At 51.3% G+C, this 17,083-nt stretch overlaps 1 protein-coding gene across 1 annotated transcript; it reads left to right on the forward strand.

Annotated features, from left to right (window-relative positions):
• Positions 1-3,922: 3,922 nt before the first annotated feature.
• LOC128270098 (mucin-19-like) lies at positions 3,923-12,014 on the forward strand. Its single transcript, XM_053007503.1, has 6 exons — positions 3,923-4,414; positions 5,123-5,221; positions 5,304-6,017; positions 6,134-6,793; positions 6,882-11,199; positions 11,956-12,014. The coding sequence occupies exons 1-6, from the start codon at positions 3,923-3,925 to the stop codon at positions 12,012-12,014; spliced, it is 6,342 nt and encodes a 2,113-aa protein (XP_052863463.1).
• The last annotated feature ends 5,069 nt before the right edge of the window (positions 12,015-17,083 follow it).

Here is a 17,083-nt window from a genome sequence, read left to right on the forward strand (position 1 = left end):
TAACCCACGATTGATCAATCAGCGAGTGATATGAGCAACACATCGAAACGCTAAGTAGCCAGGCTTAAGCAAAAAAGGACTTTTTTGTGCTGTTTTGCAAAACTCATGGGGGCTGAATGGTGGCGAAAAAAAATGGCAAAGAAAAACCCACTCGGAAATAAAGGGTTTCTCCTGGGGGAAGGATCGAACGTGCCATTCATTTCTGGAGTTGCATATCGCAGCCTTTGTTTATTCATTTGTTTTTAATATGACCTTTATCATCCGTCGTTTCGTTTGTACATGGACTTGTTTAGCCTAACCAGTTCCGGATTCATTAGTAGGATTTAATCGCTAAACTACCAACGACGTATGTTGTTACGGATGTGTCGGTATCGGCGTCCACGAATCTACAAACTCGGAGAGGAACAATAACAATAATTCTCGTTAGGTCGGAGTGGTTTTTAGTTTATTAGTACGGCTGCCGCTACGGAAGGTACCGTGGCCGCAGGGGTGTGTATAGTAATTGATTAGTGTGACAAAAATACAATATTTACGGCTACATGTTAACCGAAAAGGGGACCCTTTCCGACAATAATATGAACGCCACTGATCAACCCGGGAGAGAAAAGCTTCGTGAAATTATGCTTTAATTATAGTAGGCTCACTATACGTTCCAGTTCGTCGCAAAACGGATTACTCGTGTTCTGCAACAGGTTTGCTAGGGTTCCGAAGCAATCGTTTTGATCCGGTGGATACGGAAGCCTGAAGAGATAAATTGATTACCTCGATGAATCAAGTAGTCATTGAATGTGAAAGAAAACTTACGTTTTACGTTGTTTCTGCAGGTTCCCAGATGTCTTGGGTTTTTCATTTTGTTCCTGATTAAAGTTTCCCATGTGGTTTTTTGTAATTTTCGGGCGGATTCGAGGAACCACTTCGTAACAGTCGACACCTGCCGTGTCCCGGTGGGGATACACATCGCAAACAACGACGACTTTTGCATCGCCGTGCAACTCTTGTTCCGACGCATGTAATTGTGTCGGCAAATCGGTTTGAGTAGCTACTCGCATCGTGCAGTGCGTATCATTATCCGACACAACTTGAACATGCATAAGCAACTTCTTGTTGCATGGCAAGTGCAGGATGGCAAACGGTGTGTGCATACTTTCGTTTAAAAACTGCATTGTTTCCACTGAGAATGCAGGCAAAACTATGAAATCACTGAGGCGGTTGTGGAAGCGTCGGTTATGTTTAAAAAAAAGATATTTTCGGCAAAACCAAAGTTCGCACTTACTGCACTTTACACCTTTATAAGCGTTCTCCTGTGAATTCATCTATCTGTTCAGCACTAACCGCTTAGTAGAAATGGATTTCCACCCAAACGGAATGAGCTTATCTGCCGTTACTTCGTTACCACGGCAACGGCCGGTGACTATAAAACGGATAAAAAAAGGGTCGGTGTGAAGACATCAAACAGTAATTAATGATCATGAATATGTGTCGTGGACCAAGCGTGCTATATTAACGATGGTCAAACCGAAACGGTTTCATTTAAATATCCTTACGATTGTGGTACGATTTGTGTTCAAGCTCGTTGTCATTGTCAGCCATTTGTCGTTCGCTCGGTTGAATGTGAACTCGCTATGCTCAGCTTTCTTTGTGCGATGTTTTTCGTCTCCCATTTTTAGGCCGCGGCTGTACAGTACATCTCGTTTTGGCCGATGCCATGAACGCGTGCGACCGACAAGGGCAAACGGCTGTACCGGTGGTCTGATTGCTGTCCGTTACCGTTCCTAGCGAATCGACTGGCAGTGGTGAGTTTGTGACCGTGGTGTCATGTTTTTCGATGGTCTTTCGCACTCGACCACCATCGGCAATCGTGTGGTACAGTTCGTCCACTTTTTATTCGCCAAAAAAGCAGTGGTCCCACATTCGGCAGTGACGGGAATTCTGCACGGCCCCAAAAGTGGTCGGAACGCAAACAGCCCGGGCACAGTCTGGCGCCCGCGGACGGTAGTTCCATCTCGTAGCAGCAGCAGCAGTGGCAGCGGGCGGCAGTCTGGTGTGTCCGAGCGAATGTAGTGTAGAATTTCGATTGCGATGGCTAGGTGCCGTCAAAGCTGGTTCAACGAGGGGCTCTATTTCTGCGAGAGACGAACCAAGTGTCAGTGAGCGATTCTGTGCCCGACCCGTGCAAGACCCATTATTTGACCACCATTTAGTTCGCGTCCGCTGGTGCGCTGTTAGGGCCGGAAAAGGGAAAAAGCTCCAAATACGGGTCGTGGCCAAAGTGTCCAGTCCAGTGGTGGGCTGGTGATGCAGTGGTAAGAAGGAATGGAAAAAAGATAAAACCCGTTCACAATGTGACAGGCACAGTCTAGGAGTGTAGGACACATATTCGGTTGCAGTGTGTAGTGTGTGGCGGAGTATGTGGTGTGTGCAATAAGGAGCCACACGCAAGAAACGCAAGTAGTGTGGCGTAGAGTTGCAAAAGGAAACGCAATGGAAGGGCACGGAGGAGGAGTGTGCGTTTTGCAGTGTGTGTAGCAGTCGTCAAGGCGTACACGGCGGCACGGATGTGTGTTGTGCAGCAGGGACGACGGGCCAGCCACCATCCATCTAAGCAGCCAGCAGCCCTGCACCGCCAGGGTGATGCGCGACTGAGTACGACAGAGAGCGCTGGTAAAACGAGCGAAACCGAACGATCGAACTAGTGCACACGAGCGTGAGCGGGCCAGCGTGTGAAGGAGCGCGCCGATGCGGGAAAGAGAGCCAGCGCGCCGTTACAGTGCATGAAGCAAAAAAGCAGACCAGAGCAGCAGCAGAAAAGTCCACCGATCCCGAACGTCTCGTCGGTGTTGGTGCTCGCCTGCACCAACACAACGCAGTGCCCGTGAAGCCAGAGTACGAACACGGGTCAACTACTGCTCACTACCACCACCAACAGTCGTACAGTGTAGCGGGAGGTCGCCGCCGCCGCTGTCAGAGAGTGCGATGAATATCATCGCCATCGGCAGTAGTGACCGCCGCGGTACGAGCATGATGACGGAGACCGGAAAGTGGATGGCAATATTCGGTCGGCAGTAGATTGACCAGTAGTAACGGAAAGAAGTGGCGAAGTGATTTTCTTCTTCCATGCGGCGGTACGCCACCGCACGGTTCGGTCCGGCGGCTACTTAGATGCATACCACCGAGGAAGGTTTGATCCGACAGTGTGAAGATACATACGGAAAAAGGGTGTTCCAAGAAAGCTCCCGCAACGGAGTGCGAGGGGAGTGGACAACATTTGAGGTTATCGAAGTCGAGCGAGAGACGCACGTATCGCCGTGCATTAATGTGTAGTAAAGATTGTGTATAAATAAGTTCATACATAGCTATAAAATTGTGCCAACTGCGCGAGTGAAGCAAAGTGCTGCGCATTTTTACCTGATTTTCCTGATTCCGACGGCGAGAAGGGCCATCGCCATCGAAGAAAGGTTTGTTGAATTGTTGCAATCATATTTTATCTACCGTTACGCTACCATCAATGTACAAAAGGCCAATTTCGGGTGCGTACTCATCGGGAAATAATAAATTTCAATCTGTTTAGGGTTAGCGTTACCGCGTGTGTGTGCGTTCCGTTCCGTTCGTACGTTCTTTCTTCTTGGGTAAAAGTGTTCTCATTTGTCACTTTCGCCGTAGGACATTGGGGAACGATCAACTTTTGAGCGTGATTCTTGTCAACGGGTCATCCGGGAGACAATAAAAGTTAATACGCAATCGTCTGACGAGAGAGCCACCGCCAAACCACCATCAGAGGAACAGAGTTTCGTTCGTTCGGAACGGACGTTAGATTGGTCCTTAAGGGTATTGTTTTTGATAAAGAGCCGACCGTGTTACGCGCAACAGAAGGCGGAGAATCCTCCCGCCGTCGGGCCGGTTGTGGGACCGTCGGAAGGCTACGATGACTCCTTCGCCAGAACTCGGACAGCCAAAGGCACCCGATAAAGCTGGCGATGAGCAGCGGAGAAGTACCGTGGCATCGGAAGATCGTGGTGCTACCTTCGACCTACCGACCGGCGTAACAACCGAGATGGCGGGCGGTGATGAATCCAACTCGTTACAAGATTCGAGCGCCACGAACACGGCAATCAGCGGCAGCAGCAGCAGCAAAGTGACGACGATGAACACCACTACGGCGGCGCCAGCCTCAACGATCGTTGTTGTCCCACCGGTAATCAGCACGATGGCCATGTCTGCGGCCGCTACTACCACAACTTCCAGTACACCGGCAACCGTTGTCAAAGTGTCATCGTCACAATCATCCGCAACGGCAACGACGGCGCCCGTCGCTACCAATGGCAGTAAAAATGGTTCGTCATCGGCCACCACCATTGTCAACAACAACAAAGATCATACGCAACCCTCATCATCATCATCATCTGCACAGGAGCCGGTAAGTTATCTGCCAGCGACCGATCTGCTTTTTTTTTCTTTATATGGCGCTCATATATGGATCGTTCTCTTTCCAACTGTATTCGATTCAAGGGATTGGAATTGGCATTGGGCAAGGGCAAGGGCTCAGCAAAAAAGGTGACTAAATTATTGTTTTGGTGGCATGAAACGGCAAAAATGCGGCCATATTTATTTTTTTTTGACGTTTCAACGTGTGCAACTGTCACACGGATGAGACGGGCAGAGTCTACGAGAAAACGAGAGTAGGCGATGTTTTTCGGTCGAGAGCGAGAAACACTAGCACAAGACTGTTGCTATCTCTGTCTTACTCTCGCGGTATCGTATAGTTTGAGGGTAGCTGTGTGTATCACGGATGCTTGCTGTCTCTTTCGTTCCTTGGTATTAAAAATGTCAAAATGCTTGAATTACCGATTCTATGTTTCACGTTGATTTCTATGGTGCTGCTTATCGGCACGGCCTGTGAAGAATTTTATTAGTTGCACTATCCTCTGTGCTTACTGCATATAGCTGCTAATCGGCATCGAAATTTTTGCTAACGATCAGGTGATAATGTAACGGTTTTTTTGTTCGCTCGATGTACGAACAATATGCTCACCTGGCTGCCTGTTTGGTGTCTGTTTAAATATTTAGTAAAGTAAAAATAAATTTAAAACATAATTGTAATCATCGTGTTTTTTCCCCCTTTTAGTTTGCAACTATGAACGAAGACGCGCTGAAGGCATTGCTGGATGAAGCGATCACATACAAGTGCCCTAAGGATCGTGAACACAAGAGTGCTACATTCAACGTACGTGTGTTGTTGCACGGTTGTTGGGGGGATCGCTCTCTTGATCGTAACATTCGATTTGTTTGTCCCTTTCCCACCATAGGAACTGTTGAGCAAGACGGAGCGCGAAGATCAAGAGCAGAACTTTTCCTTCACCAGCCGCCCCGTGCATCACAGCAAGCGATCCTCCGGCCGGCCAACGCAGGGCGGCTCGCTGCAGGATCTCCCGGAGGCGACCAAGCAGGAGTACGGCTACAGTAGCGAGTACTACGCCGTCTCCAGTTACTCCTCCCGGCGGTCGGGCGGCGGCGGTACCAGTGGTGTAGGCGGCGGTGGAGGTGTGGGCGGCAGTGGAAGCTCCCACGGGGGTGCCGGGTCCCGATCGAAGCGTCAGATCTCGTCGGTTTCGTCGCGACAGCGCGAAGGTGGCAGCCTGCCCAGCAACGTCAACCAAACGATTAGCGAGCAGCCGTTCCTGAACGAGGTTCGCCGTCCGCTGAAGTCCACTTCGGTGAAGTCTTCCTCGAAAAACAACGACTACGGAGCGTTGTTGCAGTCAGCTCCGCTGAACGCGATCGCGGCCAGTGATGCTGGGTCGTGTAGCTGGGTCGCCACCAGCGCTGAGGAATCTCAACTATCAACAGCTGCCGGCGCCGGTAGCGGAGCTGCTGGCGACGGTGGCCCGCTCTCGGACGCACGATCAGGAGCCGCGTCATCGACAGCGGCGCACACAATCATCAACATGAGCGAATTGGGTGTGGTGGACGACGGACCGCCGCTTGGTGGCACGGTCACCGGGCACAATCCGCTGCAACAGGTGAGTGTTGGGGCATCAGGGCTCTGGTGGGGCAACGTTTGAAATCGCCGGCTCGATCGGGTTTTGCTGTGCGATCCATCCACACCGTGTGTCCCCTTTTTGGTAATTATATGCAGTTGTGTATGTTTGTGTCCCAGAACAATCACTACGAAAACAGTGCGGACGACAAGGAGATGATGGTCGGTGTCACGGGCACTGTCGGTGTCGGTAGCAACGGCAGCATCAGCATCGGAGGAACGGCGTCCTGTAGCGGCGGCTCCGCAGCACTCGGCGGAACACCCGGCGCTGGCAGTGTTTCGGCTACCTCTGCGACACTCACGTCGTACTGTGGCTCGACCCAAAGCGGAGGATCAGCGACCGGTTGCGCCACCGATCTGTACGGTGGCAATGGCGGAGGCAACAGCAGCACCAGCAGCAACTGTAGCAGTAGCAGCAGCAACAGCGGTGGTGGTGGTGGTGTTGCCTCTAGCGGCACGTCGTCGCTATCGTCAACCAAGAAAACGTTCTGCTACCCAACGCAACAGTACACGGCCGAAGCGTGCCTCGACATTGGCCAGTCGTGCCGGGCGACGCGACCCACGTCCGTGCATCACGTCGACAAGACGGTTTCGCTGCCGATGCTTGAGCAGATCCAGCTCGGTTCATCCTATCCCGCGGTCAAGTGTATGATCGACAGCAGTAGCAAGGTCGATCAGTCGACGATCAAATCGGTGCTGTCGTCGGGCAATCAGTTCATGTCAACCACACGCAGCAGTCTCGCCTACCCGATGGTACAGGTTTGTACGATACTCTCTGGGCTGCTCGGAAGTTCGTTGGATTCCTCCATTCACCCGGCTTGTCCGTTTCGTTTCTCTTCGTTTGCAGCAAAAGTTTGACGAGAACGCCAACTCGGTGTCACAGTTCGGCGGAGGTGGCGGAGGGGGCGTCGGAACGAGCGGTGGCCTAGCCGGGTCGTCATCTAGCGGCGGCGCTGGTGCTCAGCTCGGTACCGGTGGCGGCAGTGGCAGTAAGAAATACCGGAAGCCCAAATCGGACCGCAACACGGTCGTGGTGGTGCCCGAGAACATTATCGGCTACCGGGGGCAGAGCAGTGACATAGAGGCTCTCGTGAGCTACATCGAGAACCAGGGTGCGGTCAGCAGTAGCAACGGTGGTGGCGGCGAGGCCGGACTGGCTGTCACATATGGAGAAAGCGGGAACGGGAATGTCGGAACACGGGGCGGAGACGCTTCGACTGCCGCCGGTGGTGGTCCGGCTGAGGGTGACAAACCGAAGCGAAAGAACGAGAAGAAACGGGACCGAACTGCGGCGGCGGCAGGCGTGGCCAAGCTGAAGAAGAGCAACTCGCTCGAGGAACTGAGCAGCTGCAGCCGGAAGAAGGTGGAAGAGGAGAACACGCGACAGAACCATGTCGAAAAGGCGAGAGCCCAGGAAACCGATCCGGCCATCACGCTACGTACGAGTAAATCGCAAAAGAAACAAACCCAATCGACGACAGCAGCGGCCCCGGCGACGGCCCAGGGAACCTCAGGAGGTGGAGGATCGAAGGATGGCGCAGGCGGTGGCAAGCAACAGCGTGCCGAGCGTCGTTCGTGGGGCACGGAGGAACTGAACTTTTTCGCCGGCGGCGGAACGCACTCGGTAGAAGAACCGGTTCCGCTGGCGCCGCCATCCACAGCATCCAGCACCGCTGCTGCCGCCGCCGCCGCCGCCGCTGGTGGTGGTGGCAAGGGAAGTGGTGGTCGCAAGGATAAAAAAGAGGCCAAAGAGCACCCTCCGGTGGTGGTGGGGTCATCGGTAGATTCGAACGCCGCCATCACCGCAAGCCAGCAGGCGGGCGGCAGAAAGCGGGATTCGTTGCGTATGTCGATAGAGTCACTTTCATCGTTCGGTACCACCGGCGGCGGAAGTATTGCAGGGACGGAGGCATCGGACTTTCACGTTGTGACTAAGAAGAAAAAAACCAAGAAGAAGGTCACGGGTAGCGGTGTGGCCGGTGGTGGTACGGAAGATGGTAATGGTTTCGGAGGTAACGGTCCCTCAAATCGACGCCATCCGAATCAAAACGTTGCCCCCGGTGCTTACGGCGGTCGCGGTGGTGCCAACAACGGCAGTTCTGCCACCGCCGCCGCTGCTGCTGGTGGTGTCAAGTTTCAGGCTAGCAATCATTTTATAGCCCACCGGGAGGTGTACATGAGCAACGATGTGTCGCGTCGGAAATCCACCTCGTCCGTGCCACCGTCGGAGAAGTCGGACACCAGCGATGCCGACTCCGTGTACTCGTTACCGATCGAGACCACATCGAGCACTTCGCGCAAGCAGCAAAAAGCGCCGAAGAAACAGCAACAGAACAACAACACTAGTCATCAACAGCGGCAGCAGCAAGGTGGTGCGACGACCACACCCCAATCGTACGCGGAAATCGCTCGAATTCCCAACACGACGACGCACGAGAAGAGTGCTGCAGTCGCCACCGGCGCAGGCGTGGATTGTGGTGGATGGCCGTCAGTCAGTAGCAGCAGTCAGACGGAGGCGGGCAGAAGTCTAACTGCCACCGCAGGAGCTGGCACGGGTGGTCCCGGTGGTGGAGGCAGTAGCAATCTGCTGCAAGATCTCAACTCGTCGGTGGCCTTTCCACAGCTAGTCGCAGAATCGCAGCAATACCATGCCCCGCACTATCACACTCATAATCACCAGCCTGTCCCTCAGCAGCCGCTCCTTGCCCATCCACCGTACGCCGGCGCTGGAGGCAGCCCTTCCGGCAACAGCGCTTCGGTGGCTCCCGTTGCTCCCGCTGTGGCCACCAATAGCGTTGCTCCTCGTGCGACTTACTCTCAAAGTTTGCTGACGGCCGTAAACAACACCGGTGCCGGATGTGGCGATGAGTCAACAAAAACAACCGGCGTAACCGCATCATCCGTTGCGCTGTCCGCTGCTCCGGCAGCCGCAACAGGTAATGGCGTCACCAGCCCCGGTGGCGGCGCCATCATTACGAGCGAGTTGCACAACGGACCGTCCAACAATGGCGCTGCCGCAGGACCGGATACCGTCAAAGGTGGTGGTGGTGGCGGCGGTGTCCTTCACAAGTCCAAAAGCGTCGACAATAACGATATTTGCTACTCGAACGAACACTACCCGGCCCTCGAGGTGCGAACAATCAAGGGTACCGGTAGTAGCAAGTCAGTGGCATCGAAAGCGATCGGAAACCCGGCCGGCGGTCTAAGCTTCGGGCAGGTGGCCGCCGCCACCGCCGCCGCCGCTACTGCCATCATAAATCACTCACCGGCAACAAACTCGGTTGTCGCGAGCACTACTGCCTCGGGCACCACTGCCAGCGCCTCCACGAAGAAGGGCAAAGCAAAGAAGGAACAGAAGGAAGCAAGCAACAATCTTGCCACCGAGCTCGACACCGTATCGGGGACGTGTGACGCAACGGCGAATAATAGCGTGCCCCACGTCCAGATGGACACGGAAACGATTCTTCCGTTCGATACGCGAAGTCCTATGAATGGTTCCGGTGTGTCTTCGATTCAGTTCATGCAAGCCCCGCACCAGTCGGGAACGGGTGCCGCCGCCAATGCAGCTGCGGTCAGCAGCAGCACCTCCACGGCACCGGCATCATCCGGCGGCGGTGGTGGCGGTAGGCGCCACAAGAAGGAAAAACAATCGAATACTGCTGCTACTGCCGCCTCCGCTGGTAAACTGGGTGCGGCCACCCCAGTGCCCCGTTCCGGCACTACAGCAACGTCTAGCAATGCGACCGCTCAGGAGAACCGCAACCGACCGCCGGTGATCATGATGAACGACAGTGAACCAAAGTCAAACAAGTTTCCGTTCGGATTTTCGAACGATTACGAGCTACTGTTCGGTGATTTCAGTGAAGAAGATTGTCGCAAACTGCTCGACGGTTCACCGCCGCCCACGACGGAATGCTTCGCGAGTGCGAGCGGTGCGACATCGTCGCAGAAATCCAAAGGTCCCAAGGTTGCAGGTCCGGCTAGCGGCATCTTTACTTCGACCATTGCGTCCGGCAGCAGCAGCGAGGTGGCGAATGCAACACACGAACTGACCAAAGTGGCCCCGCCACCGGTTGCAGTGGCGTCGTCGGTAGTGCCGACCGTCGACACTGACAACAACTGCACCAACCAACCCCCACCGGCTTCGTCGTCGGTATTTCCGGCGTCCTCAAGTTACCAGAAGCCTTCCGCGGCGGTTTCAGTGGCCACCAGCACCCCGCAGGTGCCACATTATCCGCCGGAGGCAACCGAAACTCCACCGCCGCTCGCCGTAGATCCTGCGACGGCGGCAGTGGCGGCAGCCAGCCTATTCCATCAGCCACCGCCGGCCGTCCTGTTGCACTCGATGTACACGCAACCACCACCGTCACTGCCGTCACTACCGCGGCACAATCAGTATGCGCTTCCTCCGCCGACCGTCATTGCGGCCACGACGACGACACCGATGCCGACCGGAAGTGGTGCCGTGAAGGAACTGCACGGTGCAGCCGCAGCACCGGTAACATTACCGACACCACCGACCGTTACCGTTGTTGCTGTTCCACCGGCTGGCCATCTCATCACTGTGCCCCCGCCGGCCCTGCCACCGATGGCGGCCGTTCTGCTACCAACAACCCCAACCGCCACCGCGGTAGTCTTGCCGGTGGTGCCCGCAACCGTACCGACGGGTGCTGCGGTACCACTACCACTACCAGCCCCGATACCGGCCGCTATCGTAGCGGCCGATGTGGTCAACAATAACACCTTGGCGGGACCCGGGACTGCAACTCATCCACATCAGCAGCAGCATCAGCAACTTCTGATCAATAAGCACGTGATGACGATCCACAACAATGTCAACAATATTACGACAAACAGTGTAACACAAACGTACCACGCAGCCCAGCAGCAGCAGCAGCAGCAGCAGCAACAAGCGGCAGCAGCAGCCGCGGCCATTACTGGTCCCCCGGCAACTGCAGAAGCTTCAGCCCAGACGACTCCGTCACCGCCAGTGGCGTTCGAGGCCAAATCAACGATTTCCGTCTCGTCTACGCAGCCTCCGGCAGCGGCCTCGGTAGTGGTGCGACGCGAAAAGATGAAGGAAATCAATCTGCGCTTCATCGCGCCAGAGCAGGTGCACACCACCGAATACAATCACGATAAGATTGTGTTCTTTGTAGGAACAGGTACGTACGAAGCGCAGACAATATTCCGTATTGTCCGTAAGATAATGCGTTTTTTTGTTTAGAATTGGCTCGGTTTTGTTTGTTTGGCTTTGTTTGTTGGCTTTTTCCTCAAAATAGGCCTCAGTTTCAGCGATAACCTCTTCATTCGAGCGAAATTTTGTACCGGTGAGCATGTTTTTGAGGTCTCCGAACAGCCAGTAAACGCTGGGAGCCAGATCTGCCTGGGAGCCGCCAGTTGCTCCCCACTCAGTTGACGATCGTTTTGATTCCGGGGTGAAGTGATCTATCTAGCGACCTCACCAGTAACGGTCATTTTTTGTAATAGTCCATGAACTCGAATTCGAGCAGGCTAGCAGACGTGATTCTTGCTGCACGGTCGAGCAAACGACGCTCCTTCGACTAGTAGTCATTGAACATTTTCTCCGCTCCTTCGACTAATAGTAATTCAACACTTTCTACGTGACGCTCGAGTCGACCAGCCGAAACTTACTTATCCCGATCAAAATAAAAAATTAGGAATTACATTAAAAACGATTTGTATTCCCACATCTATATTTGATCCGTCGTCACATATCAACGGAAAAAATCCGGTTTGTTACGTTTTAAACATGGCCAAACACTACTCAGAATCATTAACATGTTCTTGTTTGTCCACCTTTTTGTGCCAAATTCACTTTAAACAAATACTGGAGAGTATTGTTGTGGTTGTTATTGATGTGTCTTTTTCCATTCTTCTCTCTCTCTCTCTCTTTGCAGCGTGGGAAGATGCAATTTGCGGCAACAACGGAACTGCCAAGTACTACGAAGGGCAGTAAGAAAAGGTGCAATAGAGAGGGCAGCAAACCATTGTGCATCGTGACTACGCACCTCGCCGAACGTGATAATGCGCGAGAGCGAGAAAGGCAAGCAATCGTGAGTGTGTTCATGTGTGGGCCGCCATTGGCTCATGCTGCTGTCAACCGCGTAAACCGCACCGACTGCCTTCTCGCTACACAACATCGTCAAACGATCCTGTTGATAGAAAAGCGAAGAAGTGCGGTGGACGGTTGTCGTCACACACAGTGGTAGTAGTGCACCACAACTGGCCAGCCTATTGAAAAGAGGACCACTACGATGCGTGTATAAAATCGCGGGGCGGCAGAGAGCTGTAGGTTAAGAGATGTGTCGTATCATCGACCGTTACTACACAGTAAGTTAGTCACAGTAGGCAGTGCACCGCAGTAGATTGTGATGCGCGCGGTGAGTGTAGTATTAAAAACAAGAAAAGCAAAAAACAAAACCCGAATCTAGGTCAGTAGCAGCATACGGGGTAAACAGGTAGAGCGAAGGTAGTGAACCTCTACAAAATCGAAAAAAATGCTTAGCATTCGCCAATAGGAATAGCAGGTGGCAACAGGAGGAAGGTGCGGCCTTCGTGGCAGTTACAGTTCGTCGGTCGCCGCGCTGGTCGCTTACTGAGATGTTCGTTCATGCGTTCACTTTAGCGTTCGTTCCTGTTTTGTTCCCCAATTTCATCCCAATGCTGCTGGTCGGGGGCAATCCATCTCATTTTCAGTTCCTTTTCACGTTTTGATAGATTTCGGTCCCGTTTGTGGGCGAGGGCTTGTGAGTATGATGAAGGCTTTTCCAGCTTTGGGCATTGATTGTTAGAATACTTGTCAAAGTACGCTGTGCTTCGGCAAACGGTAGCGTTTGCGTTTGATTTCCTTAAAAAAAAACCTTCGTTTACCCTTCAAACCAGTTGACTTCCTCATTGTCCTTTTGTACCGTGCTGCTACGCAACCTGGTTTCCGATCGTTGTTGCATGTATTCCGTAGCCATGCCAGGGAGAGCGAAAAAAGAGAAAAAGACTACCGTTCAAGTCTAAGGTACAACATTTTATTCCTTGAGTGATAATTTGTCTGTGTTTCTGCTCTGTTCTGCTTCACCTTCAGACTCTTTGTTTTGTTTCATTCCATCGGTAAACACAACATTAAGAAAACATTATTTATCCATCTCCGTAGCGCGTCGCTTAGCTTTTCATCATCCCCATCCCCTTTCGTTTAGCCGAGCTACTGTGATCTGATCACACCAGAGTCATGTTGCAACCACCGCGAATCGCGTGCGACCAATGCCACAACAACAAAAGAGAAAAAGCAATGCGAGATCGGATCGGACCAAAATGGTCGCCCAACTTGGAAAATATCACGGTGTACATACGATATGCACTGATGCCACTGAAATCAGTTGATTGGTTCACGGATGTTGAGAAGAGCAGGAGCTGGAACTCGGCGAACGAACCGAAACCAGCATCCATAATAAGTGAGGCAGAGTGCAACACCGCCACGGCTACCAGTCATAATAGCGTATAGTCCTAGCATACATTAGCGTTAGCAACCAATGCGTGGATGATTGAATGCGAATGGATGTGTGATGAAAAGCGAGAGAAATAGACAGAGATAATGGGCGAAATACGAGGAACGAGACAAAATTATGAATTATGAAAGTGTGTCTCCTTGTGTTGTAGTATCTAGTAATTGTGGCACGGGCTGGCGCATATGCTGCGAGTGCGAAGGTGCACCGCCAGAATATTGTTTTCCGAGTGCCCGATTTGCTACAATCTGCAAACGGTATGTGACTGTGCACGCTAGCGTGCGCAGATGAATGTGTGCGGATATTGATGTGTCGGAAAGAAGTGTGTGCGTGTAAGATAGAGAGAATAAATTATTGCTAAAAAACGAAACAAAAAAAAAAACAAAAAAGAATGGTAATATAACAACCAATGTGATTTTAGTATCTAATCGATGTAGACGACAGATGCAAGAAAAGGAAAGTTATATATATATATTTAACAGTAGGCGGCAAAACAGTGAAACAAACGGAAATAATAACAACGGGAAACAGGATGTTACAAGTGAGCGGCTAGCCACCACGTTGGTTGGTCTCCAGTGTGTGGTGGCGGTGGCGTTCTTCGGTGTCCGCTGGCTTCGTTTTAGTTGTTTCTGCGCCGTTCGTTTGGCAATGGAATCAAACAATCACGACGATAGAATCACACAAGAAAAAAAATGAATTAGTTTAACAAAACGAACGATACGTGGATGCGCGCCTTCGCTCTCAAACACGTGTTGAATCATCATCTCTTCCCCAGTGAGGTCTAGTAGAGGGCCCTGCAAAGGTTAGAACCAAACAAGGCGGGGTGCGCGCAGTAGGCCACGATAAGGTTAAGCGTGGAGAGAGTAACAGGAACAATACGAAAGTGTAAGTGAGCGTGCACATGTGTGTGTGTGCGTTGAGTGTGAATGGGCACTTTGAATGCAGAACGGAATGAACGAATTTGTCCACAGTAATGATTTGTGTTCGTAGTTTACGCCAGCGAAAAGTTGTGTTTGCCCCCAACAGCAGCCCCCAGAGAATCGGTTCGTAGACAGGGTATTGCTATTGCGTGTCCCGATGGCGGGTGGCGAAATGATCAAATGGCTGTTGCGGTCTCTTGCGGTCGTTTGCCAAGAACGTGTGATAGTCATGAAGAAGAAGAAAACGAAGTAACCATGCGAAGTCGTCGCGTAATAGGAATGAACGGGTTAAATGGTTTGATCGTGTTCGTGTGTTTGTACGGAACTCGGGCGGGGGTTGAATGTATCAAAGTAGAGCCTTGCCGTCAGAGCGTAAACTTTCTGCCGTCGGTACGAAAATTTACAAGGAAAAATCAATCCAAGGACTGCTGCTGCCGCTTGAGAACAGTATAAAAGCTACTAAGTGTATTTAAGAGTTATTATAGACTATATATTTAAAATGTGCGCGCAAGCGTATTAAAAGTAAAACGTGTAAACGTGTTCGCTCGCGAAAGGCTGATAAAACTGCGGTACCAGAAAGCGAAGGCCAGTTGTGCAGCGCGGCGCATCACCGAGAAAAAGATAGACCCCACAGCAAACTTAATACAATTGGCTTAGGCGGACGTGCACGCGCGAGATTTATGTGCGTACATAAAAACGAAAAGGAAAAAAAAACTTAAACAAAAAAGAAAAAAATACACGGGAAAAGAATAACAGTAACAATAAAACATAAGATCAGCAAAAACATCCACCAAACTCACAGCGAGCCAGAGAAGGGGTTGCGTGAAAAAGAAGGAACCAGTAGGGCAGAGCCTAGAGCAAAGCTAGAAAACGATCACCAGGGACTCGTTCGTGTAGTAGCACGGTGAGCACAGACCGAAACGAGGTGTGACACGTGGCGTATGAATGAATGCTTAAAATTTATGAGTAGTCATTAGGAATCCTAGGCAAATCGAATCTAATAAAAATTGCGTGGCAAAACCGGGGACAGAAAATGTAAAAAAGGAAGAAAAACAAACGGGAACCACCATCCCACGGATGCTGCGTGTTCCGCGATGCGTGTGGATATGCGAAACTAAGAACAGAGAGAAAGAGAGAACGAGAGACAAGTCAACACAAAGAAGTAGAATCCGCCCGAAGGTGGTGACAAGAAAATAGCATAGAAACACAATGAGAAAATGAAGGAAGGACTAAAAGGTAATCCCGGTGAGATTGCTGGGCGAGGACCGGCTGCGGTTGGTGGTGCGTGGAACCGAAGACGGAATACGGGGAAAATTAATACTAAAGTGAAAACTGTAGAATATCACAGGACGGGCGGGTGGCCTGCACGCACCCACATCAGACTTTGGCCGTGAGTAGTTGTATGCCGCGGATGAAACGCTAAAGCAAACCGGTGGACTAATGCACACCGGGGCACGGTCGGGAAGGCGCGCGTGTGCGCTACATTAGATAGTTTCGGAAAACGCGAATAAAACAAAGAAGAAAAACAAACACAAAACAAAAATTTGCTAGGTGCGTCAAAACCGCTGGAAAACAAGAACACTGCTGCTCTGCTAGGAAACTGGAAACGTGTTGAAGGATGCAAAGTGTGGATGAAATGGAGATGGGAACGAAAAAAGAGAAAGAACAACTGCAAACAATAGAAACGAGCAAACGAAAGATGAAGAATGAATAGAAAGCAAGAGAGACAAAAACAAGTTGCACGCAAGCCACGGAGAGAGAGAGAGAGAGCGATAGAGAGAAAGAATGAAAAATACATAAAACACAAAACGCAGCATTGATGCGATGCGACAACACTTTCAGCACGTTGAAAGTAGGCACTGAACGAATAGGAGCAAAACAAAGAAGAAATGTAAGAAGAAAAAGAATGAATTATTCTCCGGACTGGCTGGCGAATAAAAAGTCAGTGTAATCGTCACAGACAACAAGTACACAAATACACAAATACACACGAAACTACAAAACCAGTTCAATATCATTGCAATAGAAGCGGAAAATCGGCAACACAGTGGTCGTCCATCGCGGGATGGGGACGCACGCCCCGTTTTTCATACACTTGAAGCAGAACCCTTGCTTGGTGCGCGCATAGTTGTCGCCAGCGGGGTTGCTTAGCAACTACTTATTCACTTCCAAACAGACACGTTAACACACACACACACGCACACCTAACCCACACATACACACACACACACACACAGTGATGGTGATCGACGTTGTTGCGCATCTGTTGTGATCATTGTCGTCCGTTCGTCCGATGATGTGCGCTCATAACTTGTCCCTATTGGCATCATTGAGTCAGGGTATTAATTGTGACGTAGTGTAAAAATGAAGCAAAACAAACAGTACACACAATAGCACAGAAAGGAGTCGCCGGGACAACGAGCTAGCCTAGAGCAGTCGCAGTAGAAGCGAGACACTTTCTTTAAGCGAACGCAAAACTTAATCATTTTCTGTTTTTTTGTTCTGTCTTGTGACTTCTGGTTTGCTTTTCCTAGGCAAATCGGTTTCTGGTTTTGCTCGTCTGAACCCAACAAGAAGACCCTTACCGCATTTTTGTGTCTTTTTCCCTATCA

This window comes from Anopheles cruzii, chromosome 3 (genome assembly GCF_943734635.1).
Source record: "Anopheles cruzii chromosome 3, idAnoCruzAS_RS32_06, whole genome shotgun sequence".
Classification (NCBI taxonomy): domain Eukaryota; kingdom Metazoa; phylum Arthropoda; class Insecta; order Diptera; family Culicidae; genus Anopheles; species Anopheles cruzii.